General features: G+C 39.5%; 1 protein-coding gene across 2 annotated transcripts in view; it reads right to left on the reverse strand.

The window, feature by feature from the left end:
* Positions 1-20595, reverse strand: part of LOC134348044 (cytochrome b-245 heavy chain-like) — a 41125-nt gene that overhangs the window by 9347 nt on the left and 11183 nt on the right. For both annotated transcript variants that reach the window (XM_063050829.1, XM_063050830.1), the window contains 6 exons: positions 19475-19656; positions 14836-14965; positions 14635-14727; positions 13730-13983; positions 11359-11521; positions 3990-4136 (listed from right to left, as the gene is read on the reverse strand). In XM_063050829.1, coding sequence (XP_062906899.1) covers positions 3990-4136; positions 11359-11521; positions 13730-13983; positions 14635-14727; positions 14836-14965; positions 19475-19656 — 969 coding nt within the window. The remainder of the gene's footprint in view (positions 1-3989; positions 4137-11358; positions 11522-13729; positions 13984-14634; positions 14728-14835; positions 14966-19474; positions 19657-20595) is intronic.

Raw genomic sequence — 20595 nt, forward strand, 5'->3', positions numbered from 1 at the left:
TTAGGAGGGTTACAACTTCCAAACTTTAAAAACTATTATAAAGCAAATCAATTTAGATTTATTGCATCTTTCTTCGATGATCGAAAACCAGCATGGATTAAAATAGAATTAAACAAGATAGGAGAAAATAGACCTGAAGATTTTATATATAAATGGGAATCTAAATGAATACGGGAAAAGAAAGAATCTCCTATATTAAACACATTTGATTGATCTATGGAATAAGATAAACGTTGATAATGAAACACAGAAATCTCTATTAGCAAGGAGACCTTTGTTCCAAAACAGACTTATTCCTTTTACAATGGACAATCAACTTTTATATAATTGGTACCAAAAAGGGATTAAATTTATAGGAGATTGTTTTGAACGAGGTATATTGATGTCATTTGAACAATTAAAGGATAAATATAAAATATCAAATAATACTTTCTTTTGTTACCTTCAATTAAGGGCTTACTTAAAAGGTAAGCTGGGTCAAACAATGTTTTTGCCAAAACCTAATGAAATTGAAATTTTAATTCAAAAAGGGAAAATTTAAAAATTTATTTCTCGTATGTATAATTTGATTCAAGAACAGACAATTAAACAAGGAATCCATAAGTCAAAGCAAAAATGGGAAACAGATCTGAATATTAATATTGATGAAACAAATTGGTCAAGACTCTGTCTTGACAGTATGACAAATACAATAAATGTTCGACTTAGATTAGTACAATATAATTTTTTACACCAATTATATATTACACCACAAAAAGTAAATAGATTAAATTCAAATCTATCTGATAAATGCTTTCGGTGTAATCAAGAAATTGGTACTTTTTTACATTCTACTTGGTCTTGTTTTAAAATTCAACCCTTTTGGATAAATTTAAGAGTCTTATTGGAACAAATTACTGGAACTCAACTTCCACATAACCCTGTATTATTTCTATTAGGTGATATTGAAGGGATAAAGCCGAAACTTAAATTGAATAAATATCAGAAAGAATTTATAAAAATTGCATTGGCAGTAGCTAAGAAGACTATAGCAGTTACTTGGAAATCTGATTCGTATTTAAGTATGGATCGTTGAAATAATGAAATGGCTAGTTCTATTCCACTTGAAAAAATTACTTATAATTTAAGAGATAAATATGTAACATATTTGAATATTTGGCGCCCTTATTTACAAAAGATAGGATGGCATATTTAAGTGCTCCGATAAAGATCTTGGTCCCTTGGGGAAAGTAACGAATAATTATACCAAATTTATTTTGAATCCCATGGAGCATGAGGAAACCTTCCAATACCCAGGCGGCTCTTCTTTTTTTTTTCTCTTCTCTCTTTTTAGGTAGGACTATATATGGGGGGGGGAGGGTTAAGGGGAGGGGGGAGGGTAGATTTTATCTTTTCATGTATTCTTTTTGAAAACAATAAAAATTATATTATATAAAAAAATTTTGAAGTGAACAGATAGGGTAGCGTAGTACCCTAGTGGTTAGCACAATGCTTTACAGTACCAGTGACCAGGTTCAATTCCTGCCACTGTCTGTAAGGAGTTTATACATTCTCCCTGTGATCACGTGGGTTTCCTGTGGGTGCTCCAGTTTCCTCCAACAATCCAAAGATGTACTGGTTGGTAGTTTAATTGGCCATTGTAAGTTATCCTATGGTTAGGCTAGGGTTAAATCAAGGGTTGCTGGGTGGTGCCGCTTGATGGGTCCGGAAGGGCCTATCTCAATAAAAAAATTATATAAAAATAAAACTTAGCAAAATGACAAATGATGAAGCAAATAGGAATGGATTTCATGAAGAAGAAAACACTGAGGAACTGTCAATATGTGGCTGACGCAATTTAATGCACGGAGATCTGAGGGGATGTACTTTTGGAGGAACAACATGGAGGGGCAGTGTGGCTCTGTTTTAAAAGCATAGAAGGATAACAGTACATAGAGGTGGACATTCACAATCTTTCAAACATGGTGAGACAATCTGACAATGTGCTTAAGTAGAAGAATGGGATACTGGCCATGTGAGAGGGTGCAGTGAAAACACAGTTCTATTGTTTCCTGCTGGACTTCGGATGAAATCTGTGTTGTAATCTAAACCACACAAAAGGAAGGTCCTTAAAAATTTATTGAGGAATTTACCAAGAAAGTATGACTTCGGATATGATGAGGCATGAGATGTAGGATTATTCACAACAGTACAAAAATTAAACAATTAAAGGAGTCATTTTAAATGAGAGAGTGAAAAAAATACTTCCAGGAAATAGTTTGCTAACCAGGGTTCACTGATTTAAAATGAGTGGTGAAAGAATTGGATTAAAATTTTGATTTTTCTTTCAACAATGTTGTTAAGATCAAAACACCCTGGCACTGAAATTGATGCTTCCTAGTGGTCCAGTCTGTAATTCCACTGATCCAACACTGGAGGGCAGCACTGATGGGAGAGGCCATCACCAGCTGAGCCTGGATGTCAGGCTACAGTGCAAGTCTGAGGCTTGAGGCCTAGTCCTCACTACAACTGAGGTGACACTGCTGCCTCGCCGCCTGGCTCACCACCAAACAAGGGAAGCAGGCCTGCAGCAATCAATATCCAACAGAGCCTTGTGATCACGAAAGAAACACGAGAAAGAATGCTGGAATTTTCAAATGGTAACTGGGCATACACTCAGAGAGGTCTAATTTTCTGACTTTGGGGAGAAGGGTATAGGCCAAGGGACCTATATCAGGCATGTTCTTTCAAAGGACTGGCACAGATGATGGTCTTTTCTTCTCCAGAGCCATTGTGGCATACAAGGAGATCTTTTGGCTGCTGAATGCACCCACCTTCCTGGAGACAAATCTAGTCAAATGTTTTTCTTGCTGAACCCATATAGGCCTGCAAGTTTATTTCTGTTGTAGATCTCTCCAATTTTGATCTGAAATAATTCTATGGTTGTTTATAATGTGTCCTGCATATGTGATGCAATCAAAGCATTTCCCATATATAACCAAGTTTTCTCAAATTTATTTATGTGTACTTTTATCCGTGGTTTAACACTTAACAGATTTTGACATCTGATAGAATGACTGGAAAGTTTCAATTCTGTAATATTTGGGGAAGTTTAATATTGCAGATGTCTGATGAAGATCAGAACAACATTTATTCAAATCTAGAGATCAGATCTGAGTCAATTTTGACATTGTTCCTTCAACTTCTGGGTATTTAAAAATGTTAATCTATATGTTTCCTCACTTGGAAAGAACATTAACTTCCTCTAACAATAAAAATACTAATCAATTGAAATTTAAAGCTTATTATGATGAATTATACACAGGCTTAATATCATACTGGAAGAAAAATTTAAAACTTAGTTATTTGCCAGGTTAGTAGATAGATCACAGCAGGAGTGCTGATGAAGGGTCTCCGTCCGAAATATCAACTGTTTATTTCCCTCGGTAGATGTTGTGTGACTGCTGAGTTCCTGCAGCATTGTGTGTTGCTCAAGATTTCCAGTGTCTACAAACTCTCCTGTGCCTTTGCTGTTCTTTACTTAGGTCTGAAGTGTTCCGGGTGTTGAAGTATTTCTACTGCTGTTCAGAATGATAAGGGGTAATTTCAGGTCTGTTCCTGTTGCTTGGCCTTTGCCATGCAGTAAAGTAAATCTTTTAAGGTCACTCCAGGCCAGATTCATTAGAACATAAAACATAGTGAAATGGAGTATGGCACAGGCCATTCAGCCCATGATGTTTTACCCATCTTAATACCAGTTTATACTAAATATCTTCTTCCTGCTTACCATCTGCATCCTCCATTCCATTCGTAAAAGTCCCTTAAGTAGCACCAAGCTGCCTGCTTCTAATATTACCCCTGGTAATTCATTCCAGGCACCCACCACTCTGTGTGTGAAAATCTTGCCCCCTCATATCACCACGTCCACTCACGTTCTCGCCAGATATTTTTATCTAGATTTCTAGGATAATGTCTGCTGAAAGAACATGGTAAAATTAGTAAATTGTTACCTGGTTTTCATCCCATCCAGTGAGGTAAATGTTGTAGCTCAAGAAATCGGAATTACCTCTTTCAAGCATTTGAGACTCAAGGGATTGAAGGAGGTCAGCAAACCACTCAAAAGCACTGGTTTCCCGGCAGAGCCAGTAGAAATAGATCTAAAAAATAATAACACTAAACTTACTTTGTGTCTGTGATGCAATTTGTCAATTGTTGCATTGCAATAATATTTATATTATAATTCAATAAGTAGAATAAATTATATTTACAATATCATTTTCCCATCTATCCCTTTCCCATCCCACAATTTAATTGTATTTACTGCACACCTTTATATTTATTCCTACAGCATTAGCTGTCAATTATTGGAGATGAAAGGTGTAGATGGATACACCATAGAAACTTCCAACGAATCTGTTGTGCTCTACCAGCTTCGCTTCTGCTTCCACCAAAATATAATTGCTTTCTTTGTCAGCATTGCCTCGCCCCTCCTGTTTTCTGTTACTTGACTGAGTTTAAGTGAACTAAAAACATCTTATTACTTTGCACTTATTTTAATGGGGCTTTCATTTACTGTTGACTAAATAAATGTTATCAGTCAAAAAGGTAATGATATTTCTGGCAAGACCTCATTTCATCATTAATAAGCACAATAATAATCCATTTGTGTGAAGTGCATCGCCCCAGGCATTGAGAAAGTAAACAAGGGTTTTCAGCACGCTTGGAAGATGAATTGATTTAATTTCAGTTACGTGATTATAGTTGGAAGGAAATATAATCAAATTTTTTTTTCAGAATCTGGTTCTAAAAGCTTTGAGAGGAACTGCTGAAAAAGCTGAATGTGACAGTACATTGATTTTTTATTTTGCACTTCCAAATCTAGCTAGAAATATGGCTTATGAGATATCAGATCTAATTAAAATTTGGACTGATGAGCTAGTAGAGGTATAATAAAAAGGCAGCATGGGTCAAATGCTAAAATGTTTGGAGACCCAGGGATTTGAGGCAGAAATATAAATTTAGTAAACTTCAAAATCCAAGAGATGAACATCTCCTTGGAGAGGCTTGGACTTGGAGAAAGTCTGCTCATTCACAGACTTCCCTGGTATAAAACAAAGCACATACCAACATAATACTTAAGCATTGTACATTACCAAGGGGAAGAAAGCTATCTCTTTCCATTACTGGCTCATATAGATGGTAATATTCTATTTCCCATTGGAAATTAAGCTGTTTGCTGTAAGTTAATCAAATGTTCCAATTGTAATAAGTAAATTTCCATTTTACCACTTTTGCTTCTCAGGTTATTGGCTATTTTAGTCTTTTAGTCAAGCAGTGGTTTGCAGAAATTTTCCTTAAATTGAAGAGCTTTGTTATCACGTTAATTTATGACATCAGTTGAACTTAATCAGAAATAAAATAGATAGTCAAATTTGTGCCCCCTCACTTGTTCAATTTGGGGTTGTGGTGTCAATGAGCTTTGAATGCCAGCACTGCGACTGACTTGGTTTAAAAAATTCTGCAATTCAGCATCTAATATGTGAGTACTTCAAGTAACAAAGTTCCTCTAATTTGAAAATTAAGCAAGAAGCAGGTTGTCACTTCCCATTTAATGTGGGAACTAGTATGAACAGATAGGGCTGTTGGTCAGGGGAGTGGTAGAAGTCTTGAAGTAAATCATACTTGGAACTGTACAAGGCGATTGAGCAAGGCTGAGAAAATGAAATCAGCCTGGACAGGGAAATTTCAGCTGACATGAAAATGCTGAGCTGATTGCCTTCTTCTTGGCTATACATCCTTATGAGATTAAAATTCCAGGTCCCAGAGAATAGAATGTCTGATAATTTCAAGTTCACGGTGTTATTTTTTGTAACTCCAAAACATAAAACTAATTGAAAGAAAGAACACAGAGCAGGGAATTAACTTGTGTACGTTTGTTTTTACATTTAGCGAGACATGCACATATGACATGGTGGCATAATGATGTAAGCCATTCACATACTTTTACATATAACCTGTAATGAATCATTTAAAAAGGCAAAGAATGCTAAATGAAACAAAATGTTTATGATGTTACTTAAATATTAGATACATAGCACTCCTACTTGCTTAGCTGGAAACTTCAACTCAATATAGAATGCATCTCAACTTATATACATATATACAGTAAACTATATATTAAAACTACTAAATAAACATCTACAGCATAGTACATTATAAATTGCCCCATTCAGGCCTAAAGATTTAATCACTGTGGAAGATTAGATTAGGTTAGATTATGAGGACACTCAGTCCTCGTTTATTGTCATTTAGAAATGCATGCATTAGAAAAAGATACAATGTTCCTCCAGAAAGATATCACAGAAACAGGACAAACCAAGACTAAACTGACAAAACCACATAATTATAACATATAGTTACAACAGTGCAAAGCAATACCGTAATTTGATGAAGAGCAGACCATGGGCACAGCAAAAAAAAAGTCTCAAGTCCCGATAGCCCCATCATCTCACGCAGATGGAAGCGCCGCAAACTTGCCGATGCATTGGAAGCACCGGACTGCAGCCGACTCTGAGTCCATCTGAAAACTTCGAGCCTCCGACCAGTCCTCCGGCACCGAGCACCATCTCTGCTGAGCGCTTTGACCCCGCCCCAGCTGCCAAGCAACAAGCAAAGCCGAGAACTCGGGGCCTTCCCCTCCGGAGATTCTGGATCACACAGTAGCAGTGGCAGTGAAACAGGCATTTCAGAAGTTTCAGCAGATGTTCCTCCGTGCTCTCAACGTCTGTCTCCATCCAATCAGGATTGTGCACGGCACCCTATTTGACTGATAACAGATATCATTCACCGGAGTGGCAGCTGCATGCTGCTTCATGCCACCATCTTCCCCTCCCTCGCTTACTCTTTCTTATTCTTGTTGGATGTTTTTCCTAACAAGGGGGATCACTCTGCTTGGCAGGTGTGACTTTTGGTTATGAAAGAATCACAGGTTTTGGGGCCTGTGAAACAATCTGTGGTGGTTGTAGAAGTTGACTCTGCAGGAAGTGGTTTTGACAGCTCTGGACACCTTTCTTCTCTAACAATTGACTCTGCTCTCCTCAACTGATCGATGTGTTGTCTCCAGATGAAATCAGGTGCAATCTCCACTGTGCACGAGAGTGGTCTAGTTCTGTCCTTAATCTTGTCAAGTACCCACTTTTGAGCACATCTGTAGTCCCTCACCAGGAGTGAAACATAGAAACATAGAAACATAGAAACATAGAAAATAGGTGCAGGAGTAGGCCATTCGGCCCTTCGAGCCTGCACCGCCATTTATTATGATCATGGCTGATCATCCAACTCAGAACCCAGCCTTCCCTCCATACCCCGTGACCCCTGTAGCCACAAGGGCCATATCTAACTTCCTTTTAAACATAGCTAATGAACTGGCCTCAACAGTTTGCTGTGGCAGAGAATTCCACAGATTCACCACTCTCTGTGTGAAGAAGTTTTTCCTAACCTCGGTCCTAAAAGGCTTCCCCTCTATCCTCAAACTGTGACCCCTCGTTCTAGACCTCCCCAACATCGGGAACAATCTTCCCGCATCTAGCCTGTCCAATCCCTTTAGGATCTTATACGTTTCAATCAGATCCCCCCTCAATCTTCTAAATTCCAACGAGTACAAGCCCAGTTCAGCCAGTCTTTCTTCATATGAAAGACCTGCCATCCCAGGAATCAATCTGGTGAACCTTCTTTGTACTCCCTCTATGGCAAGGATGTCTTTCCTCAGATTAGGGGACCAAAACTGCACACAATACTCCAGGTGTGGTCTCACCAAGGCCTTGTACAACTGCAGTAGTACCTCCCTGCTCCTGTACTCGAATCCTCTTGCTATAAATGCCAGCATACCGTTCGCCTTTTTCACCGCCTGCTGTACCTGCATGCCCACTTTCAATGACTGGTGTATAATGACACCCAGGTCTCGTTGCACCTCCCCTTTTCCTAATCGGCCACCATTCAGATAATAATCTGTTTTCCTATTTTTGCCACCAAAGTGGATAACTTCACATTTATCCACATTAAATTGCATCTGCCATGAGTTTGCCCACTCACCCAACCTATCCAAGTCACCCTGCATCCTCTTAGCATCCTCCTCACTGCTAACACTGCCACCCAGCTTCGTGTCATCCGCAAACTTGGAGATGCTGCATTTAATTCCCTCATCCAAGTCATTAATATATATTGTAAACAACTGGGGTCCCAGCACTGAGCCTTGCGGTACCCCACTAGTCACCGCCTGCCATTCTGAAAAGGTCCCGTTTATTCCCACTCTTTGCTTCCTGTCTGCTAACCAATTCTCCACCCACACCAATACCTTACCCCCAATACCATGTGCTTTAAGTTTGCACACTAATCTCCTGTGTGGGACCTTGTCAAAAGCCTTTTGAAAATCCAAATATACCACATCCACTGGTTCTCCCCTATCCACTCTACTAGTTACATCCTCAAAAAATTCTATGAGATTCGTCAGACATGATTTTCCTTTCACAAATCCATGCTGACTTTGTCCGATCATTTCACCGCTTTCCAAATGTGCTGTTATCACATCCTTGATAACTGACTCCAGCAGTTTCCCCACCACCGACGTTAGGCTAACCGGCCTATAATTCCCCGGTTTCTCTCTCCCTCCTTTTTTAAAAAGTGGGGTTACATTAGCCACCCTCCAATCCTCAGGAACTAGTCCAGAATCTAACGAGTTTTGAAAAATTATCACTAATGCATCCACTATTTCTTGGGCCACTTCCTTAAGCACTCTGGGATGCAGACCATCTGGCCCTGGGGATTTATCTGCCTTCAATCCCTTCAATTTACCTAACACCACTTCCCTACTAACATGTATTTCGCTCAGTTCCTCCATCTCACTGGACCCTCTGTCCCTTACTATTTCTGGAAGATTAAGAAACATCGTATTTACCTGATTAAGGATCCCTCAGTTTGTCTCAGCTGTTGGGGATCCAAGCGTGAACACAAGGGATGACTCAGGAACAGCAGAGCTGGTGAGTTATTGATTGTGGATTGTGCTGCATTGCGATATGTAAGGAGGAAATTGACAAGCTCCTGGTTCAATGTCAGTGTAGTGTGGTTTACTGACATTGCTTGCAGTGTGTTCTTTAGACTCTGGACAAACATTTATGCCACACCATTTGTACCTGGGTAGTACGGTGCATTTTCAGGAATGACTGAAATTGATCACAACAAACTGTGGTCCATGTCACTGACAAAATGTTCTGGAGCACCAGTCCTTGAGAAGAGGCTTCTCAACATATCAGCAGTGTGCAAGGCTCTAGTGGGAGCTATTGGGAACACATCTGGCCACTTGGTAGCTGCATCCAAGAAATTTGTGCCCATGAATGGTCCAACAAAATTATCATGAATCTTCTGACGGGGCAATGCAAACCATTCCTGGGGATGGAGAGGCACTGCTCTTGGCATCTTCTGAATGTGCTGGCATCCCAAACAATGCATAGCGAGCTTCTTGATCTGCCCAGGCCACCAAACAAATCTGCGAGCCAAATACTTCATTTTGACCATGCCTAAATGACCAGCATGTAAGTCCTCCAAAACTTCAGCTCTCAGCTTTAATGACACAATAACTCACAATACTCACATAATGCAAACCCCCTCCCCCACTGGTCATGGGGAAGTTCATCGCAGTACTGCTATAAGTGGGGGAACCGGAATTTCTGCTGCACATTCCAACTACCTTGGGTGGCCATTTCAACCTGAGACAGTGTGGGGTCTTTTCTAGTTTCCCTTTGGGTCATCTCTGTCATAATAGGGAGACTTTTGATTTGCATTGGGGAAAATACATCAGGAGGAGTGTCCTCTTTTGTAAATTGTTTAGGTATTTCTTATTCCAAGGGCAAACAAGACATGATTAGTCGTCCTCTTGAATTTGATTTAGTAATTGTGTCCCCCAAGAAACAGAGCCCATCTCTGCACTTGTGCCGCTGCTGTTAGTGGAACACCCTTCCGTGGATTGAAAATGGACACCAGCAGCTGATGATCAGTAATGAGGATAACTCTCTCCCATTCATTCTGGTTGAATCATTTTACACCCAAACCAGACTCAAGGCCTCTCTGTCAATCTGTGCATTTCTTTTTTCTCTGCAGCAGTAAGAGAACATGATGCAAAGGCTATTTTTGTCACTCCCATCACTCATAACCTGTGACATGACTACATCTATACCATAATGCGAGGCGTCACAAACAAGTTTCACTGGATGATCTGAATCGCAATGTGTGAGTACAGTGCCTGATGTCACTATTTCCCGTATCTCTTGGAAAGTCACCTCACACTGCTTTGTCCATTGCCATCTCTTTCCGATCTGTAGTAATGAATTCAAGGGGTGGATCACAGTAGCCAGCTTTGGCAGAAACCTTTTATAGTAATTGATAACTCTTGTAAAGGATCACAATGATGCAACATCCTTTAGCCTTGTGGCATCCACCACCACTTGAATTTTCTCAGCACACTTGTGTAATCTTGTGCATCAGTGGTGTGACCACAATAAGTGATTCTTGATTTAAAGAATTCACACTTGTTGCACTGTGCTCTGAGTCCATAATCTTCTAAACGTTTTAACACTTTCTTGAGATTTTGGAGATGTTCCTTGCTCCTCCCTGCTTTTCTTTCTTCCATGGCATTCTGTCCTCTCCTGTCAGACTCCCCCTTCTCCAGCCCTGTATCTCTTTCACCAATCAACTTCCCAGCTCTTTGCTTCATCTCTCCCCCTTCTGTTTTACCTATCACCTTGTGTTTCTCTCTCCCCTCCTCCACCTTTTAAATCTACTCCTTATCTTTGTTTTTTCTCCAGTCCTGCTGAAGGGTCTTGCCCCGACTTAAACATCAACTGTACTTTTTTTCCACAGATGCTGCCTGGCCTGCTGAGTTCCTCCAGCAGTTTGTGCGTTTACTTGGATTTCCAGAAACTGCAGATTTTCTTTTGCATATAACTTGTGTATGTTCATTTTTACTTTTAGCAAGACATGAACGCATGACGTGCTGATGTAATGATGTAAGCCATTCACATACTTTTACATACAACCTGTAATAAATTATTTAAACAACAAAGAATGCTTAATCAAACAATACATTTACAATGTTACTCAAATATTACTAAAATATTAAGTACACAACACACAGTGGATAGAACGAAAACAGCTGGCCAGAGGAGCACTTAATTGCATTCTTTTATACCAGCTGTGTATAAAACTGTCAAATACTTGTTTTTTATTAATTTATAAATCACTGGATCTAATAAGCATTAGAAAATTCTGATAACCAGTTCTTGCAAACAAAGGAAATCTTCCCAAAGCAATGTCTGTAATGTGCATTACCTTTTTCAGTTTCAGATTTGGATCAGAATGAGTGTACTTGTACCAGACAGATTTGAGAACAGATGCAAAGGGGGTTACTCCAATCCCTGCTCCAACTAGAACAGCAGCCTCATACAGAAAGACGTCTTCACTGGCAGTGCCAAAAGGGCCATCAACTGCAATACTGAAGCAAAAAAAAATTGTAGATTATTGAACAGCTATAGGAAAAGAAGGACCCAAGAACCTCCCTATTAGCAACACCTACACGTGACTTTTAAAGACAGACTAAAGTATCTGCAGAGTGAATGATTGGCATCAGATTCCTGTTACAGACCCAACTCGGCATAATAAGAAACTGTAATGGATCTAACTAAGGCTCTACGACCTGAAAAGATCTATACTCCTAAAATTGATGTGCCTTTTCACAACCTCTTCCAGTAAGTTACACTAATAAAGAATTATTTCACAATACCCATTCAGAAAAAGCAAGACAAATTCAGTCCCATCAGTCTGCTATAAATCATCACCACAGTGATGGAATGTGGAACGTTAACACCAATGACCTGCTCTGTCATGCTCTACTTGTTTTTCTTTTAGATAGGACTACTCATCTGGTCTTGATTCAAACATACTTAGAATTCTAGATTAATGTGCTGGGCTCCAGAGCCCATGCACCATATGCCTTCTTAACCACAGAGTCAACCTGCACAGCAGCTTTGAGTGTCCTATGGACTCAAACCACAAGATCCCTGTGATCTTCCACACTGCCAAGTGTCTTACCATTAATACTATATTCTGCCATCATATTTGACCTACCAAAATGAACCATCTCATACTTATCTGGGTTGAAGCCATGTTAACATTCATTTCAAGAGGTCTAGAATACAAGAGCAAGGATGTGATGCTGAGGCTTTATAAGGCACTGGTGGGGTCTCACCTTGATTATTGTGAACAGTTTTGGGCCCCTCATCTTAGAAAAGTTGTGCTGGCATTGGAGAGGGTCCAGAGGAGGTTCACAAGGAAGATTCCAGGAATGAAAGGGTTATTATATGAGGAACGTTTGATGGCTCTGGATCTGTGCTAGCTGGAATTCAGAAGAATGAGGGGCGATCTCATTGAAACCTTTCAAATATTGAAAGGCCTAGGCAGAGTAGATGTGGAAAGGATGTTTTCCATGGTGGGAGAGTCTAGGACAAGAGGGCACAGCCTCAGGATAGAGGGGTGCCCTTTCAAAGCAGAGATGTGGAGAAATTTCTTTAGCCAAAGGGTGGTGAATTTGTGGAATTTGTTGCCACATGCGGCTGTGGAGATCAGGTCATTGGGTGTGTCTAAGGCAGAGATTGATAGGTTCTTGATTGGATATGGCTTCAAAGGTTACGGAGAGTAGGCCGGGAACTGGGGTTGAGGAGAGAAAAAAAAGGATCAACAATGATTGAATGATGGAGCAGACTCGATGGGCCAGATGGCATAATTGTGCTCCTATGTCTAGTGGTCTTATTGTCTCATAAGGCTGCACAGATTGGGGGACTAACTTGTCATATTTCATCTGGGCAGCTTTGAACCCAACGACATGATCATCAGTTTCTCTAAGTTCTGGTAATTTCTCCCCATCCTTTTCTTTCTTTTTTCTATTCACCATTCTGGTTCTCCTCTTAACCCTTCTTTTCTCCTCATCTGCTCATCACTTCCCTCTGGTGCCCATCTTCCTTCACTCTCTCCCACGGTCCACTGTCCTCTTCTATCAGATTCCTTCTTCTTCTTCTGCCCTTTACATTTCCACCTATCATCTTCCAACTTCTCACTTCATTCCTCTTCCCCCAGCTACCCACCTTCTCCTTCACCTGGTTTCACCTATTTCCTGCCAGCTTGTACTTCTTCCCCTCCCTCCATCTTCTTATTCTGGCTTCTTCCCCCTTCCATTCCAATCCTGATGGACTTTGGCCCACAACTGTGACTGTTTACTCCACTCCTTAGACACTGTCCAGCCTGCTGAGTTGTTCCAGTATTCTGTGTGTGTTGGTCTGGATTTCCAATAACTGTAGAATCTCTTGTGTTTATAATAACTCAGATTATACCATTTCATGACATAGGTTTCAACCAGGCTGTGTGATTTAAAGTCACATTTGACTGTTAATTGCAATTGAGGTTAATCTACCACTAATTGCATTAAACCTCAAAGGACTGATTCTGTTAATCAAGGCACTTAAGAAATATATCTTTTGGAAAAGTCTGAATTTTAACAGTGATGTGTTTCCTGTTAGTATGTATTCTTATTGTGAACAACAGTCTGAGAAAATCTCACCTCAAACAATCGATGGAATTTTGTCATTAAGTTAATTTCCAAAGTGTAGTACAGCTGCCAGAGATAGCTTTATATACATATTGCACCTACCTGGGAAGTTTCCATGCCTCTTGGAATTCCTTTTGATTTCCACCACACACTTTGACCAGATTGTCAGTCCAGTCTCCCACTTGTCTCACGTGGATGCTGAAGTGATCTTCCTCTGGGGAAGAGGTCAGTGTGAAGGGATGCCACTCCAGGCTTGAAACCTTTGAGCATTGGACAAAAATATACTGGCCCACCTCCATCTTAAAGCCTCGCTTTTTCATCTGTAGCTCCAGAACTTTGGAGGGATGAGTAACAACCTGTGGATAGATATACAGAGGCATTAGCAAACAATCCCGTGTTTAAGTACAAAAGCAGGTAATGCCTGATTAATCTTTATTTACTTATATAAAGCCCTATTTAAGATAACTATTGTAGTAAAGTATTTGTTTCAGTTTATAAGAGCTTTAATATTAGATAATAGCTAATTATATATACTATGAACTGTTTCAATATCCAGTTTTGCTTTCTTTCCTTTTTGAAAAGATACCTTTCATTCATTGTTCTCAAGTATTATAGCTTCCCAGCTTGCAGTGGAGATTGGCCAACTGCTTTTTAGATCCCTTCAAATTCTACTCTAAAACTATTCTGAGGTGGAAGAGACAAACCACCAGAAATTCTGCCTGCTTTCTCTTGTGCTTTATGTGAAGAAGCATTGAAATGGTTCACTCAGGACATCATTTATTAGTGCAGCCAGTGGGAGGAGGACTGTGAAAAGTCAAATTTAAGAGCTGAACAACATAATGCATGGGGCAGTTCAGAGCACAACGTTCCTAGCAGAGGTTTTTACTTTAGGAATAATGATAAGAGCTGTACCTCAGGAACTCTCATGCTTTTCACACACACACTAGAAATAGTTTTGTATAACAAGGAGACATGCTGTCGTAAACTTCATATAAAGAAATATTTACCTTAGTAATGACAACCTTTTGCTGAGATCTCCAAAACCGCACTAATCTCTCGCAGACATACAGAGCCATTGGACCAACCACCCATTTCCATGTCTATAAAAGAATCAATTAGGTTTTGTAGGAAAGTGTATGATAGATTGATGTAATTAAATTATCTTAAAGAAATATTATTATACTAAAAGTGAACAAATATTTAGATACCATTGGTGGATTCCCAGAAAACTTAGGCACAGGGCATTTTGGATCAATCCCCCACTGTGGATAGTTGTCCTTGCAGAAGGTGGCATTATGTTCCTCCAAACTTGCATTTGTCTGACCACGAACAATTTGCCTGGAAGAAGAGGTAGTTTGTCAGAAAGTTTCAAAGAAGCATCGGGCTTGATTTTTGAATTAAGTGCAGGTGCATGACAAATCATTACTTATTGTCTACTGTTTTAAAAAAGCTTTGTTATTGCCATTTGTCAATTTAAAATGAGAAAAGGGAGTCATTAGTTTTTGGAGGGTCACCAGAACCCTGAAAGGTTTTTAGCCATATTTAATGTAAAAAATATAAACATTGTTTTCTCTACTTTCTTTTTAATTCTGTCAAATAGATTTCAATTTTTAGGGTCATGAATTAGATCTTGTTTCTATGTATTTCTTTATCTTTGGGGTTTGAGCATCTCTGGCTGAGGCCAGTACTCATTTCCCAGAGCAACTTGCCTCTGACCTTAGTGGATTGGTTAAAGCACTTCAGAAAGAAGTAAGGATCAATTATAGGCCAGATAAGAACAGCAGATGCATGTAAACCTGATGATTCACACATTATATTTCCTCCATTTTATTTCAGATTTGAAAAAATTCTTGAACTTATATTTTCATATTACTGTTCAGCCCATTGAATTGATGCCACCTCTCAGAGCATCTCATGCAGTCTCATATCTCCACTTATTTCCCCTAACCTATTCTCTCCCATGTGCCCATCAGCATTCTCCTGCCACCTGACATTTGGGGTAAGTCACAATGGCCAATTAACCTACTATCACGTCTTTGGAATGTGGGAGGAAAAGGAAAAAGAAAACATGTTTAGCCACCAGAAGGACTTGCAGATTCCACGCAGACAGCATCAATGTCAGGATTGAACCTGTGTTGCTGGTGCTGTGCAGTATATTAACAGCGAGATTCAGTCTCTTGCTTTCAGATCAATAACTTAGGCTTTTGGATCAAATTCAATAACGTGATTATTGTTCTACTATGCTCTAATGATTCACCTTAGAACAACTGTTCACAATCTAAAGGTTAAATGTGTATGGCCCATTTCAGGTTCCATGCACATAATGCAAACTGACACTGCAGTAATTTACTGATGGAATGTAATACTGGCAAATTCAATAAGGCCAGCTCTCTTTCTGAAATCACTCTTGAATAAATACTGAAATCTCTCTTGAATAAATACATTAGACCTCTATTTAATAAAATCATTTTCAGCCTTGTATCATCTTTCATGCCAGGTTCCATATTCCTTGATTCCATTGTTGTCCAAATACAAATCAGTCTCATATTTGAATTTGTTTAAATGTTCAGTACCTTCAGCCTTCCAATTTCACAGATTCATAATTCATAAAAAAACAAGCTCATCTTAGTACTGAGCAACATAACAAGCTTCTTTCCATATCTGCCTGTCATTTTCTGAGAATGCTATGTTTCAGTGACACCTTATAGTATTTGAAACTCAACGCACTAACTGACACTCCTTTGTCAAATATCTTGAATAGTATGGTATTGAACCTACAAGAGAATATACTATCTTGGATCTAGTCCTGAGCATGAGATGGGCAAAATATATTATATATTATGCCTAGACAAGGAAGACTACTCATGATGAGAGAGGTGTTGGCCAGCGTTAACTGAGAATACAAGCTATATGGTGGGACAGTTGAAAAACAGGAGAGATTTTTCAGTGCTTAAAAGAAAGTAAAATTCCAGTTTAAAGCAAGGGCAGGAAAAATGGGAAAGCCAACCTTTGATAACTAAGGAAATAAAAGAAGGTATCAAACTAGAAGCTTATGCATACAAAGGTGGCAAGAGTAGTGGGAAACTGGAAGATTGGTAAAACTTAAAAAATAATACTAAGTAAGCCATAAGGAAAATGAAGATAAATTATAAAAGTAAATCAGCCCAGACTATAAAAACAGGGTAAATATTTTGTAATTATATCAAGTGAAAAAGAGTGCGTAAAGTGAAAGTAGGTCCCTTGGAAGATGAGAAGGGGGAATTAATATTGTGTAATGCGGCAATAGCTGAAGCTTTGAATGACTATTTCATGCTGGTATTCATGCCAACCAGAGAGATTATGGATGTGATGGGAGGTGAATACCTCGATACCATTGTCATTACTAAAGAGGAAGTGCTGAGAAAACTAGGGTAGACAAGTTCCCTGGTCCATATAGATTGTGTTTCGGGATACAGAAGGAAATGACGGAAATTACAGTAGCAGCCTTTATGATAATTTACCAACATTTTCTGCACTCTGAGCAGGTACCAGTGGACTGGAAGTCAGCGAATGTCACACCATTGTCTAAAAATAGAATGGGAGCAAAAGGCAGGTGACTATAGTTAACTTAACATCTGGTTACAGGAAGATGCTTGAAGCATTCATTAAGGAAGAAATAGTGAAACATCTGAAGAGAAGCGGTTTCATCAGGCAGACACAACATGGATTCAGGAAGGGTTGTCCTCTTTGGAGTTCTTTGCCGATGTAATGAGCTTAGTGGATTCAAGGGGACAGGTGGATGTTGTATACTTGGATTTGCAGAAGGCATTTGATAAGGTACCACATAAAAGACATCCATAAGATAAGGATGCCTGGAGATGGAGTAATGTATTGGCAAAGATAGAAGATTAATCAACCAATAGAAGGCAGAGAGTTGGGATAAATATAGGTTTCTCTGGTTGCAGACAGTGGTGAACGGAATGCTTCAGGGGTCGGTGATGTGCTGCAACTATTCATGGTACACATTAATGACTTGGAAGAGAGGACCAAGTGTAAGATATCTAAGTTTGCTGTTGACACTAAATTGAATGGAAAAGCAAATTTTACAGAGGTTGCAGAGAGTGCAGAGAAAACTCTTAGTTAGGTAAGTAAGAAAGGGTCTGTCAGATAGACTACACTATTGGTACATGTGATGCCATCCATTCGAAAGGGAAAATGGAAGGTCAGATTATTATTTAAATAATGAAAGATTGCAGCATGTTGTTGTGCACAAGGGTTTGGGGGTGCTTATGCATGAGTCACGAAAGGTTGGTATGTAAGTGCAACAGGATATCAAGACGGCAAATGGAATGTTGGCCGTTGTTGCTAGAAGGATTGTTTTTAAGTGTAGGGAGTTTATGCTGCAGCTGTACAGGGAACTGATGAGGCTGCTCTTGGAGTATTGTGTGCTATTCTGGTCTCCTTGGGAAAAGGTAAACTGGCTTTGGAGGAGGTTCACCTGGTTGATTCTGAAGATGAAGGGGTTTAGCCTGTGAGGAGAGACTGAGCTGCCTGGGACTATGATTGTTGCAATTCAGAAGATTGAGCGAGGACCTTACAGAAACATAAAATTCTGTAAAGGATAATAAGACAGAGTTAGAAAAGTTGTTTCCATTTGCAGATGAGACTAGAAATAAAAGACATAGTTTCAAGATTTTGTATAGCAGATTAGAATGGAGATGAGGAGGAAATGATTTTCCCGGAGGTAGTGTTTCTATGGAATTCTCTGCCTAAGGCTACTTCAATAAATATACCTAAGACCTACTGTAATTTTATAGATTTTGCATAGTGGAGGAATTAAAAGGTATGGGTAAAAGGCAGGCAGGTGGAGCTCAATCTACGGTCAGATCAACCATGATCTTATTGAGTGGTGAAGTAGGTGCGATGGACAAGACGGCCTATTCCTGCTTCTATTTCTTATGATCTTATTTTTCACCAACAAAACAGATTCTTCAGCTCTCACTTTTGCTGTTTATGGCATCCAGTTATGAACAATTTGTTTCCTTTATTATCAATAGTGCTGTAAATTCCATGATTTTGGCAATGTCGTCCCAGACGACATAATTATCTTTAACTATAATTTGTTTGCTTTATTAACAAGAGTACCTTTAGCTAGCTGATATACATAGAGGCTTTAATTTGCTTATGTCACTGACCTTTGATAAGGTTCAGTGTGATGGATTTATTTCCTTCTCATGGTGCAACCTACAGTCCTGTGTAACATTATCACAGTCCTGCTGCCTACCCATCTGATTTTCTGTCTCCACTACCACAAAGAGCTCACTCACAGTAAGCAGCCAAGTGGTTTGCTTTTCTTTCTTATATTGCAATTCCGTCACTAAATTCCTGCCTGATCAAAGCTCCTGAGCACTGAGTGAAAATATTGGTTAAATCATGGCAAAATTCCATGATTTTTGCAATGTCATCCCAGACAATGACATAATTATCTTTAATTATAGTTGTTACTTAGCTGAGCATCTCTCATCTGTCAGGATTTGTGTTTCTCAGTACAATAACAGTCATGACAGTGACCTTATTTGTAAATGATCCTGTGACATAACTGGGGTAGAGAATTTTATAGCCATATATCTCTAAGGCTACTACTTTTTTTAACACATGGCATAAGAATTCAAATTGTTATTGAAAAAAATTGCTGGATCCTGATCTGCCAACTCTCCTCAGCAAAGAAATCTTTGGTGCTTGTTAGTACAAATGTGCTGCAGCTTTATATATGTTACTTTAAAGAGATTTACTGAAGTATACACAGCACTTGAGTTGTTATAAAAACTATTCACTCTCCATATATATATATATGTATATGCTACATACCCAACTCCATGGATCACGAGCCCAGCAAAAAAGACCACAAACAAGTGGTGGGTGTACCAGAAGACCTCAAAGTATGATCGCCTGATAATCTCTGTTGATGATGTTATCATAAGGATCAAAGCCAGAGTGATGGCTACTCCACTCAGGCCTGCCACGGTTACAAACGCCACCTCAGTAGGATTCTGGAGAAGAAAGACTGTCATGTTGACAAGTCATTGGAATAAAAGATAGCAAAAGCAAAACAGAAGGGAAAGCTCAGCATGTGAGGGCAGAAATAACAAAAAAAACAATGTTTCCTCTGGATTCAATCTAATTCATCCCGGCAAGGCAAAGCAGGATGAGGGTAGGAATTCGATGACATGCTACCAGTAGTACTGGTGTCCCTTCCAGTAGTGTTTTTTTTTGTTTTGGTGTCCCTGTCAGCTATCTACAGGAGCCATTGGGCTTCTTATATAGGTGTAAGGGGGTTTCGTCTTTTATGTTACTGTGTAGGTTAATTAAAATGGCTTCTTTGTTATGTTATACTTGGGAATGCTTCTTTGTTATGTTAAATGCTCAGAAAGTTCTTGCGCTGGTAGTTTGTTTTGGATTATCCACTGATAAGAGGACAAATGAACCAATTGGGTTAGTTGTTATGCCTGTGGGGTGTGTGTAAGAGATTGTATGCGCGGGATTTTGGGAGGCAGAAGGCGGGAGAGAGAGAGACAGAGGATGGACCAGGTGCTGTGAGTCTTCTAACGGGGTCGGACCCCGGAGGAGGGCGCTCGGCGAGGAGAGGAGACGGAGACAGACTCATGTGGAGCGTCTGGTTGACGACCATTGTTGGTCCCAGTTGGCTGTTCGAGGCGGTCCGAGGGGTCGCAGGTTGAAGAAGAAGGGTCCTGAGCTCCAACTGTTTGTGCATGAAGAGATTGAACTTTGATAAATGTGGCGCCTTTTATTTTCCTTTTATATTTTATTCTCTATTAATTATATAGTTCCAGTAATATCTAATAAACTCTAAATCATTTGATCGTATCTGGTGTATTGTCTGTTATTTGGGCGGGGTGGGGTACATCACACAGCATCCGCACAAACTAATTACCCAGTTTGGCGGGGCCGAGGGCTGTTTCCCTACACAA

This window comes from Mobula hypostoma, chromosome 6 (genome assembly GCF_963921235.1).
Source record: "Mobula hypostoma chromosome 6, sMobHyp1.1, whole genome shotgun sequence".
NCBI lineage: Eukaryota > Metazoa > Chordata > Chondrichthyes > Myliobatiformes > Myliobatidae > Mobula > Mobula hypostoma.